A 12,204-nucleotide genomic window follows, 5' to 3' on the forward strand; every position below is an offset into this window, starting at 1 on the left:
GACCTTTAATCATTCTTGTTGCTCTTCTCTGGACCCTTTCCAATTTCTCCACATCTTTCTTGAAATGCGGTGCCCAGAACTGGACACAATACTCCAGCTGAGGCCTAACCAGAGCAGAGTAGAGCGGAAGAATGACTTCTCGTGTCTTGCTCACAACATGCGGGCAGGGGACTGGACTCGATGACCTCTCGAGGTCCCTTCCAGTCCTAGAATCTATGAATCTATGAATTTAGGCGCTTGGGGAAAGATTGTTGGACAGGGTGTTTGAGAATTGCTTTGTCAGGATAACTGCAATGCAATCCAACTTTATAAGTAACCTGTCGAAAGATCTACACCACAGGATGTATGCCTTTCCAAAAGGATATCCCACACAGGAGGTGCAGTGAAGTGGAATTATTTATTTATATTGGTGGAGCTTTCCTGTTTTAGTCTGTATATCTGTGTTCAATCCAGGTTATGACAGCTGTATTGAGTTTTTAATAATGGTAAGAAAATATTGTGGCCTAAAGGATACATATTGATATGCTACATAACTTAACCTGGTCAAACGTTAGCTGAGAGTTTTGGTGATATACTACCATATGAAGCAATCTGTGGATTGCTTTCTCCTGTACAAGTGCCCCATATATTCAATTACATTCTCTATCCCTTGATGCACACTCAGTTCCAGGAAAAAAGTGACATACGACACTAGGAAAATGTTGTTTGGTCTGAATATTCCAACCACAGATATTTAGAATTACACTTTCTGAAATGAACACAGCTCTCCACAAAGTACTCAATCACTGGCCTCAGATCCAACAGTTTAGGGCTGTGAGTTACTTTTAAAGCAGGCTGTGAAATCATATAAAAGTGTTACATAATGGTACACAGATACTGCCAATAATGTGTCCTAACTCTTGAAGTAGGGGCCCAGTAATTGTAAATATGAGATTATTTACAGCAGTTTCATAAGATGTAAATTAATTAGCAGCTCTCCTAATTATTATTTACAGTATCAAAAGTACACTCCCTCCAATACAAAGAAACACATAAGTATATGCTTAACTTTAATAGGCCTGTTTACCAATGTGATGAACGCATATTTCTTAAGAAAAACATACATTGTTTTCCATTTTTATCTTTCTAATTAGACTGGTATTTTTCTGAGCTGGAAAGTCCATTAAGAGGAAAGGGGACAAGCAAAACACAGATGGATTTAAAAACGGAAAGGGTGATTTATTATTGAATTAGAACCATATAAACAGGGTTAGTCACTCTGAGCCTTGTACAGATGCAGGCTTGTTTACAAACCCAGAGTGCTGGTTGAAAATATATCAGAAATGGCTGCAGAAAGCTGGCGTGCTGGCTGAATAAAACAGGGCTCTTCTGTTGGCTCCCGCAGCAATCACAGGCACTTATTTTAAACCACAAGCCCGTCAACAAAAACAAAGCAAAGGGTCAGAATATGACTTGAAGGCACAGGCCTGCAATAGGGACGGTGCAGCGATACCTTCTTGCAGAGCCTGCTGCGATGCAATGTGGGCAATAGCTCAAATGCATACAGGGGATTAGAAGTGTGTGCAGCACACATCTCCCCTCTTCAGCCAGCCACCAATACTGGCCAGGCCAGAGGGGATGAGGCTAACCTCCACACTCTCCTTACCATCTCTGGGATGGTCAGAGCCCCAGTACAATCCTTTTACTCAAAGGGACTTTAATTCTGCCTGGCTCTTTATACCCTCCTTCCTCACTTCTGCACTGTGCAATGGCCAGGCACATAAGCCACATTACTCCTTGTTCTGGAGCACCAAGCTGAGAAGCAATAGCTGATCTAGATTTTTAGGGCACCTTTCACAAATATCATTGCGCTTTACAATGGAAAGCAGTGAAGTCTAATGATTAGAGTCTGATGCAAGGCATCTGGGGTTCTATTTTGGCCCTGCCACTCGCTCGCTCTCTCACCTGGGTTGTCTTTCTTTACCTCAGCTTGCCCATCTGTGAAGTAGGTATAGTTATATGGCACAGAAGTGAAATGAGGCGTAATAGAACTAATAACAGAACTACAGCTAACTAGATTATAAAATGCTTGAAGTCAAACTTGGAAGGAACTAAAAGAATCAACAATATAGATTTCATAGGTGAATTAAACAAACTGAAGCCAAATGAGGAAAAAACTAGATTTCAAATGCAGCATGCTGTATGTAAAATACAAGATACAAATTAGAAACAAAATGTAAATTGCAAGCATGAACATAAACACAAAGCAAGTTCTGTATATAAATATATTCCACATTGCAACTGTTTGATCAAATGCTGGCTCTGGCCTGGACTAATGGAATCATACCCAAATATCATGGAATCAGAGGGACTGAGGAAAAAAACTCCTGGGCTCTGAAGTCTTTCCTCCTGCACAACTGTCCTCTATTGTCATGGACTTTAAGGACAGAAGGGATAGTTATGATCAGCTAAGTTGACTTTCTGCAAAACCCAGACCAGACAATTTCACTCAGTAATTTCTGCAGTATAAACACATAGGCTTTGCCATTTTGGATCAGACTCAAGGTCCATGGAGCCCACTATCTCTGATAGTGGCCAGTACCAGATGCTTCAGAGGAAGGTACAAAAACATTCTCTCTCCCGCCCCCGCCCCGCCATGTTATATTTTCTCCTGATCTCTGTTAGTTAGAGATTGATTTGGCGCATGAGGTTTAATATCCATTTAATAAAAATTGCTATAATTAATTATGATTCGCTTGATGGTATGATCAAACCCAGTAACGTGTGGTTAAAAATTAGAGCACATCTTTATGAAAGTCCTGCCTCAGTGTAGGGGGCTGGCCTTGATGATTTCTTAAGGTCCCTTCCACTTCTACATTTCTGTGATTCTATGAAAAATTCACTCTATTTTCTTAGTTCCTTTAATTGTGCATTTGGCAGGTTTTTTGTGTATAATCAGTTTCACTGTTTTGTCCCCTATTTTGTGAGTCTTGCATACAGCAACTGGGGAAAGAAAAACATTAAATAAGAACATGCCCATTATGGCTGTTTTGATAGATACAGCCTGTTTACATGGCTCAACTTTCCTGTTTCTGAAGGCTCAGGGGAAGATTTCCCTAGTGTAGGCACTGTAGGAGACAGCCATAAATCTGCCTCCTTAGATCCCCAGGTAAGCTGCACTGTAGGGTCATACCATTGTCAAGGCAGGAGGTGGGAGGGGCATGTCAAGGGCCAGGGCCACAGCATGCAGCTATGTAGAGATTCCAGGCAGCCCTCGGCTCAGAGGTCAATCCAGGGAGGCTGCCATAATTTATACTGTCCCTCAGGACTGTCTAAGCTATACCGGGAGCCTCTCCAGAGTTTGTCTACACTGCAGTTAAATGCCTACAGGGTCCCAAAGCCCAGGCTCCAACCTCAGCCATAATATCTAAGCAGCAGTTTTACAGCCTCACGAGCCCGTCTGCTGACATGGGTCAGACGCAGGTGTTTAATTGAAGTGTAGACACAACCTTTAAGTCAGTTCAGCTCTTCCACCCTCTTCCTCCATCTTACAGGTGCAGCACGGAATCTTACCCAAACTACTTTGTGGTAGATGCAGGTCTGCACATTCTAAGTTCTTGTGCCCACACAGTACATGGTGCTTGATAACAAGAAGATCAAATGCAGTATTCAAAGGAAAAGCTTTTGAATGCTAGTCTTTGGCTCTGAATAGAATGGCAACAAGTTGGAATCCAATGGTGTGATGATGGCATAGGATTAGCAATTGCCTTTAATTATATGTGCTCGTCTCCCATTGCCCATAAACTGTAGTTGATCAGTTAGGCCTTTGTCCTACATGTTGCAGTAGTCATTAGACTATTCTGTTCATGTTAGGATCAAAGCAGTACAACACAGACAGAGAACAAAATCAAAATTACTGGTAACAAACTAAAACAGGAAAAAGATGATTTGCAGAACATGCACTTTAATGCATAAATATGGTATCCACTGTTTTTATTATTAGAAAATAAACATTCCACAAATTCTTAGATCACTGTCTGCTAAAGTTCTCATTGACCTTAAAAATTACCACTGTTTACTTCCCAAAGTACTAGTAATGAGGAACATTTAGGCGGGGATGGGGGATGAACTCAAAAGGCAGACATTTGGCATTAGAAAGATAGAAAAATACTGTAAAGACAATGGTTCTCTTGGGTTTGAGAAAAAAATATTTTTAGGAAACAGAAAACTATGAAACCATCTCCCACTCTGGGGATGTTTCTCTCTGTTATAAGAAACAAATTTGTAAGCATAAGTTATGTGTTAAGGATAAGAACACAACTAAAAACATATGGGGAAAGGATTAAGCACAATATTTTAATTACTTTATTAATCTTCTCATACTGGATGAAAATATCTTCAGCCCTGCAACATTTATACACATGGAATGAAAATGCAAGAAATAATTTTGACATATTCTGAGTTTCTCTAATCATCTACTGCCATCTGGTGGTAATTATGTTTTCAGACAGTTGTTTATTATCCCAGTTAATACTCCAAGTAATATATTGTTTTAAAACCAGCACTGTATTTTTGAAAGCTTTGAACTGATCTGGTGGATTCATTGATTTTTACCTTCAGGACATTTCAACTTCAACAACCTGAAGTTTTAACTACTTTCAAAACTAAGGATTGCTTTCAAACCGGTTGTAATTCCCCATGGAAAAAAGGTTTTCTAAAGCATGGGAAATCTGAAAAATCAGCTGAATTTATTCAATTATTATTTCATAAAACATTGTAGTACAGTGTAAGGATTGAATTGTGTTCCCTTGCTGCCAGATTAAGCCCCAGTTTGCAATAAACTCTGCATGGGAAGATCCCTGCACCTACTCAAAGAAACAGTGTCATTCATGGGGCTCATTATTAGCACTTAGATCCATATGGAGTTCACTGCATGTGGGTCTGTTTCTATTGAAGACAATGGCAACACTCCCACTAATTTCAGTGTGAGCATGATCACATCCTTGTTGAATGATGTCACCCTAGCAGAATTTCTTTGGTTAGAATAACTAGGCAAACAACTTGTCAAAAATTAATGTAATCTTTAATAGAATTTCCAATAGGCATCACAATTTGTATCTGAATAAAAATAAAGCAATTTTAATCTCTAAAATTCTTAAGTAGACTAGTCTATATTTAATCCCATAACATTCACCATAAAGAATTTATACATTTCAAAAACCAATTGGCCGCAGTCTTTGCACAATAGTTAAAAAAAGCAAAGATTTTTTTAGAAATCTGTGATTTAATTAGAAGTGAAAATATGCACATGACCTCAGTCTAGATCAAAGCAGATTCTTCCCATATCTCAAAGTAACAAGAATTCTGGAACAATTGGCTATGGCCTCAATACCTAAATCAGTAGAGATGCAATAGACCAGGACTGATGTGCAGTAGCAAAGCTGTGAAGAAAAGTATATTACATCTGCCTACACTATCCTGCTCTTTAGCCAGTGCTTTTATAATTCCTTATTTACATTAGCATCAAACTCACCTAAAATATTAAAAACCACAATAAAAATTGATCCATAAAAAAATGCCTGACATGAGATCTGAGCATTGTTAATTAAGATTTTGTGAAAGTACTAAGAAATACAAAAACAAATGCATTATGTAAAACTAAAGAGAATTCTTCATTCAGCATCTCTGGTTATACATATATAGTACTCTACAATACAGTTAAAAATTAACACTTTACACATCAGAAATCAAATAGCGACAGCAAGAAAGAATAAGATATTTGGAATGGTCAGATACACTAAAGCTATCAGACTTCACTGCATAAAATATTAGTGCAATGATGTTGCAAAATGGCATACAAAATCAGAATAAACTTGCTCTAAGAAATACTGTTGAAATCAAACATATGGAGCCTAATAGCTTTTTTACCCAGGGGGGAACTAACAAGAGAATGGATCAAGTAGACAATAACTGCTGTTGTATTCTCATCCATAAATTACTGGGGATATATCGTCCTTGAAAACCTTGAAATCAGGGCTATGGATAAGTGCTATGTAATTTAATATGGATTAAAACAATAGGCTTCTATAGAAATTATAAGTCTACAGAATTAAATTGACTAGCAAGTAAAATCCTTGCCATATGTTTTTGGACCATCCTATATAAATTCTTTAATAGGATATAATTCTCTATTAAATTCCATAGCTTCAAATTATTATACGAAGGTCATTGTTTTCTTTTAAATTGTATAGCACTTTTCCATAACGCTGTAGTTAATAATATTCTTCTACCATGTTCCAAAACAGGCAGAAGAAAAACATAAACAGTGTCCTGTATAAAGGGAGAAGGTATCTATAGAAAATGTAAAGTCCACATTAGAAAAGGATAAACTATTATGATGGCCAAATTGAACACAATATGATAAGGGTGAACTTGACCTCTCTCCTCAGAGTTTGAGATAGAAAAGGGAGCAAAGTAGCCATCAATGACCTTAGTGATTTTAGTCTTTCATACAGTCAACCCTTTTCAAACTTAGCTCTCATTTTATGAATTCTGCAAATTAAACCTATTAATATATTACAAATTCTTAACAGACTATTCTTCCTACACAGTATTGTAGTTACACCGTATACAACTACAGAGTCCTTGGACCTGTTTAAATCCATTCAAGTCAATGGGTTTTGGAACATGCTCCAGGAGTAGAATTTTGAAGTGTCTAAAAATGACTGAGGAGCATAAGCTCCATTTTCATAAGTCACTTAGGAGCAAGTCCCATTGGAAGTCAGTAGTAATTAGGCGTTTTTCAAAATTGTACCTTTCAGACAGATCTCTCTCTAAGGTGTATCACAGATGTTTATACGGCAGAGTCTGACAAACTGTAGTCCCTGTAGTAGCAGGGGGGACCTGGCTGGGAACCCTGGCAGTAGCTGAACTGCCTCTGTGGGCAAACTCCACAGTCCATGTATAGTCATTATGACGTACTCACAGCTAAGGGCAAACATTGCCCAGTTGACCTACAATGATATAATCCAACACATACAAGCCTTCTATATTAGATACATACAGAATTTTGAACATATAGGTCCAAAATCTTCCCTCAGCTATCACCATGCAGCTACATTGCATACAGTGAGATTGTATGGATGAAAGTAGTAGTTCATCTCCAGTACATTGCCACTGGAAAACAAGCTTCTTTCTTATAATACTAACCACATATCAATTTCCCTCTTGATAGCTTTATGTACAGTACAAGCCAAAAGTAGCCTCTGTGTTCTGGAAATTTAGAATAAATCTGAGGAATGTGATATATCAACAGTCCTGATGGCTGCCCACCAGAACCAGAGGTGAAAGAAGAAGTGTTCTCAAAGTTCACCGAGTCAGTATCTTCTGATACAAAGTGAAAAAATAACTTCCACAGCATACACTATCTGTGACTGCCCGTGCTCTATACATGGGACCAAAGAGCTGACTGATAAACTGGAGTTGGTAAGCATAGGAGGAGGAAGAATATTTATACTGGGGTCTTGGTTTCCTATTAATTTTGGGCCCCACTAAAACAATGGAACTACTCACAGAGGGGCAGATTCCAGACCTTTATCCAGGAGCATGGTATTGTACTCAGAAGGAGCCTCATTGATTTCAATGGGTAAGAGACAAGTGAGACACAATCCAGCTCTGAGTAAAATGCTATTCAACTACTCAGTGAGCCGGATACAACACATATCAAAATCAATGGGAAGGCACTGACTACAATGGGCATGGGATCAGACCCAAAATGAGACCCGACATTTATGAAAAATATTTAAAAAGTTAACTCTCTATATAGATAGATAGATATACACATACACACGCTTTAGGCAATTTTTGAATATACCTAAGCTACATTTTGATTTTAAAAAAAGAAAAGAAAGAAACTCTCAGCAGGCAATACCCTGTGCAGAAAGTCCTTATATCACTCTACACAATGTGGCTCTGAACTAATCCCTTTTCTTTAAAAAATATTACAAAAATATAAATTTTTAAGCAATAGCAAAGCTGGATGAAAACAATACTCAAGAAAGTCAGAATGACTCTGTTAATTAATTACACACAGAGAGACTTAATACACAAGAGTGTATTTTTTTAAACTTTAAAATTTTGTCTTGTCTCTGTTTCTGTCACAACTACAGTTGCTCTGTATTTACAGTAACTGTTATTTTGGTTGCTTTAAAAAAACACAGTCAAATTAAATACTATGGGCAATTTTGGTAAGAATGGGATGGGAGCATAACTATCCAACAAACAGGTGCTCACGGTCATTGCAAAAGCAGAAACAGCTCCCGATCCTATCCTCCAACTCTGGCAGAACTTTCAAAGACTACACACTGGATTCTACCTGAGTATGGAGTGCAGGTTTAGGCCTAAATGCAGGTCCATAATCTGGAATAAGGAGCTCTTACCCTCCCTCCCTGGAGTCCCAATCTAGTAAAGCACTGAAGCATGGGTTTATATGCTTAAAGATAAGCATACACAGACACATTCACTCCACTTAATCTATTCCTACAAGCCCTTCCTGCAATCAGTAATCGGAATTGTGGTTTTCAGGATCAGATCCTAAAACTGTGCAGCAGCGGGTGTTTCTTTGCATAGCTGCTGCTGGCTAAGGACGCCTGTATCGTTATCATAAGGAACACAGCCGCTAGCACCCCTGTTCAGTCCACCAATGCTTCCTGTAACAGAGGTCCTCCAGAGTGGCTTTTCTACAAGGCTCAAGGACACCAGAACTGGGTCAAGCCAACTTTGATCCTGGACTCCTGCTGCTAGCCACAGATTTGCCAGTCGGTACCTGTGTATTAATCACATTTCTTTGCCATTTCCCAGAGTTCAATGGCTAGATCATTCACTATGAGGAGGGAAGTTGTGTTTATTATTATTATTTTTTTTTAGGATATTCAGAAATAAAGTCCCAGGAATAGAGACCCTGCTTGCCAAATTTCACTGTAAGAATCAAAGCCATCTTTCAATGTAAAGAGTATTAAAAATTTCTGAAACCTTTGAACAGCTTATTTATAAAAAATATGTAACTTACAAACTGGCAAAAGCTCACTTCTTTGTAATGATAAAAAGATATGATTTTTTTTTTATTATCATCCACTTGTGAATGCATCACTTCCTGGCTCCCATAACTGCTTTGAAGATAGCTCCATTTACTTTTCCTGTTGTCCAATCATGAACGTATACAATGGAGTTCAGTATTAATGTTAAGTAGCCTTAGGTATGCAGAGCAGAACTGAGCAGGGTACTGACACAAACCCACAGTTATGCTTACTGAAAGTCAAATCAAAGGGTAGATAATTTTTCAGAATAATTCCATAAACTAACATTATTCCTTAATTTTTAACACCCGTCCATAAACTGTAAGCAAAACAAAAATAATGCTGAAAGGAGAAAAAGAACCTTTGGAAAATAGAAAGTTAGCCTTAATTGTTTTCTCACTTAATCTAATTCTGTATTTCTTTAGAAAAAGTAAGTAACTATAGCATGAAAAAAGCATTTAAGAAGTTGTTAAATTTGTCCAGTAGAAACACACAAAATTTTTCTGACCCAGCGATTTAGCCTATAGGCCCAATCCTGCTTCTACTGAACACAATGGGAGGCTAGTCTCTGATATCTCTGGGTGATGTTTCAGCCCTTATTAATATAAAACTTTCTTTGGGTGATTTATGGAAATCTCAGAAGTGCTACATAAACGTGTCTTCTTACACCATCCAACTCTGCAGCAAGCCTGCCTGGATTACAAACAAGAAGCAGAACAGGGAAATCGCTGAAAAGTGCTGGTGCAATCCCGGAGAGCCATCATTGGAGTCTGTATCTCTTTTGCAAAGACTGCAGTCATTTTCACAGAAGACGCAAGATGTCAAGCCTTGCATCACTTCTGAATTGTAGCTTCTCACTGCTCTTCTCCCTGTCCAAAGAGGTTAGTAAGCATCAGCTTCTGATCTTAATAGAAATCATTGTCAAACAAACAAATATTTAGTCTGCATTTTCACAGCCGTTTGAGATATTTTATTCATGTTTATTAAAATAAATACTTGGGATGAACCAAGCCACTGAAATGCTATGACTTCTAGTGGAATCTAGAATGCAAGAGGAAAACAATGCTTTTAATTCAAATCCATCACCAGCAGTTGGCCAATGCTTCAGAAAAAAATAATAACTTACAGCTGTATATTGAAGCTACAAACAATAATAGCAAAAAGATTATTTAACTTCATGGGGAAAGTATTTTTGAAAGGATACAACCAAACACAAATCAGACTGGGGCAAATACTGCAAAAATTAGATATGAATCTTTGCCCCTTTTTATGTTCACTTTCTGACATCCCTGAAGGTTTTGCAACGTACTTGCACGAACACTTACAAAAAGGTTTAGTTTGAATTGCACATGTTCAGGTATCCACAGTCACAGAGAAAACTACGGTTGATTGGAAATCTTCTGAATGAATATTTTTTCCATTGGAAAATGCCAATTTGTCAACATCGAAACATTCTGCCAGAACGTGTTGATTCCTAGGCAACCCACCTAGCAAGCCACTGAGCTCACAAGCAGGAGCCTGGAAGCCCCGGGACCCCAGCTCCCAAACGCTCTGGCTCCTTGGCAGCTCTCCTGCTGGGCTGCCAGGCTACAACCCATGTGATGGGGAGCTTGGGAACCAGGGTTCCCAGGCTCCTTTGCAGCCCACCAGAGCCAGGTCTCACAGGCTCCCGGGGAGCCCAAGGTGCACATTTTGTTTTGGAGACAGCAAACCGTACCTGCTGTGGAACCATTTCAGTAATTCTGAAATGAAATGCTGCAGGATTTCAGGTCTGCAAAAAATGTCAAGGTTTTGTCTTTTCATCCTGATTCAGGATGGAAATTTTTCCAAAGCCTCAAAAAAATTTTTGCAGAAAGGAAATGTAGTTTCATGGCCAGCTGTAGATAAAACACTGCTTGACACAGCCAGGAGATAAGAGCTCTCCAAACTCCTAATCAGAGCCCTGGCATAGAGACACTTAATCAGATTAGACAAGGTTCTGCTCACACCCTTACAACCAACATGCACATCCAACTTTTTTCTCTCAGCAACTGTGGGTGATGACAGAAAATTCCAGAGCACTTAATGCACTAAAGCACTTGGCATATGTCATATTGGATGGAACACTGATTATTAACACAGCAGGGGGAAAGATTCACAAAACCCCTTGCCAGAGTCTGGGCACAGAGGCCATTGTACTGCCTATGATACTTGATTAATGAACATCATGGACAATATTACTTTAATTGTAATCACATGCATTGGCAAAATTGCTGCTTCACTAATTTATATTGGCTATCCTACATAGCACTCAAAATGGCCTGCTTGTAAAATAATATGTGAAGCAATCTTTTTCTTTATTTAGGGTTAAAACTATAGAGTATTTGTGGTTTATATTGTAGTTTTTATACAACAGCACAAGATGTAATTGTACATTACACCTTCACTTTTTACGCCTCTAAGTGATGCCTTGTTAAACAATCAGTGTGTTCAAACCTAGAGGATAATAAGCGAAGTGATAGCCAACGTGGATTTGTCAAGAACAAATCATGGCAAACCAACCTAATTTCCTTCTTTGACAGGGTTACCGCATAGGAGGGCAGCAGTAGACATGATACATTTGGGTTTTGGCAAGGTTTTTGACATAGTCCCACATGACATTCATATAAGTAACCTAGGAAAATATGGTGTAGATGAAATCAGTATAAAGTGGGCACACAGCTGGCTGAAAGACCATACTCAAAGAGCAATTATCAGTGCTATGCTGTCAAACTGGGAAGTCATATCAAGTGGGGTCCCACAGGGCTCTGGTCTGCAATATTTCCATTAACAACCTGGAGGACAGAATGGAGAGTATGCTTATGAAATTTGCAGATGACACCAACATGGGAGGGGTTGCAAGCATGTTAGAGGACAGGATTGGGATTCAAAATGATCTTCATAAATTGCAGAATTGGTCTGAAATCAGTAAATACAAGTGCAAAGCGGTGCACTTAGGAAGGAAAATCAAATGCACAAATATAAAATGAGGAATAACTGGCTAGGCAGCAATACTGCTGAAAAGGATAGAGAGGTGATAGTGTATCGCAAATTGAATATGTGTCAACCGTGTGATGGTGTGGCAAAAAAAGGCTAATGTTATTCTGGGACATATTAACAAGAGTGGCATCTG

The 12,204-nt window shown here is 38.6% G+C and overlaps 1 protein-coding gene across 1 annotated transcript in view; it reads right to left on the reverse strand.

Annotated features, from left to right (window-relative positions):
• Positions 1–5,045: 5,045 nt before the first annotated feature.
• Positions 5,046–12,204, reverse strand: part of CD109 (CD109 molecule) — a 123,997-nt gene continuing 116,838 nt past the window's right edge. Inside the window, exon 33 of the mRNA XM_026654616.2 lies at positions 5,046–9,922. Within this exon, the coding sequence (XP_026510401.1) occupies positions 9,717–9,922 (206 nt within the window). The 3' untranslated portion in view covers positions 5,046–9,716. The remainder of the gene's footprint in view (positions 9,923–12,204) is intronic.

Source organism: Terrapene carolina, unplaced genomic scaffold (assembly GCF_002925995.2).
Source record: "Terrapene carolina triunguis isolate 2854851 unplaced genomic scaffold, T_m_triunguis-2.0 Scaffold42, whole genome shotgun sequence".
Classification (NCBI taxonomy): Eukaryota; Metazoa; Chordata; order Testudines; family Emydidae; genus Terrapene; species Terrapene triunguis.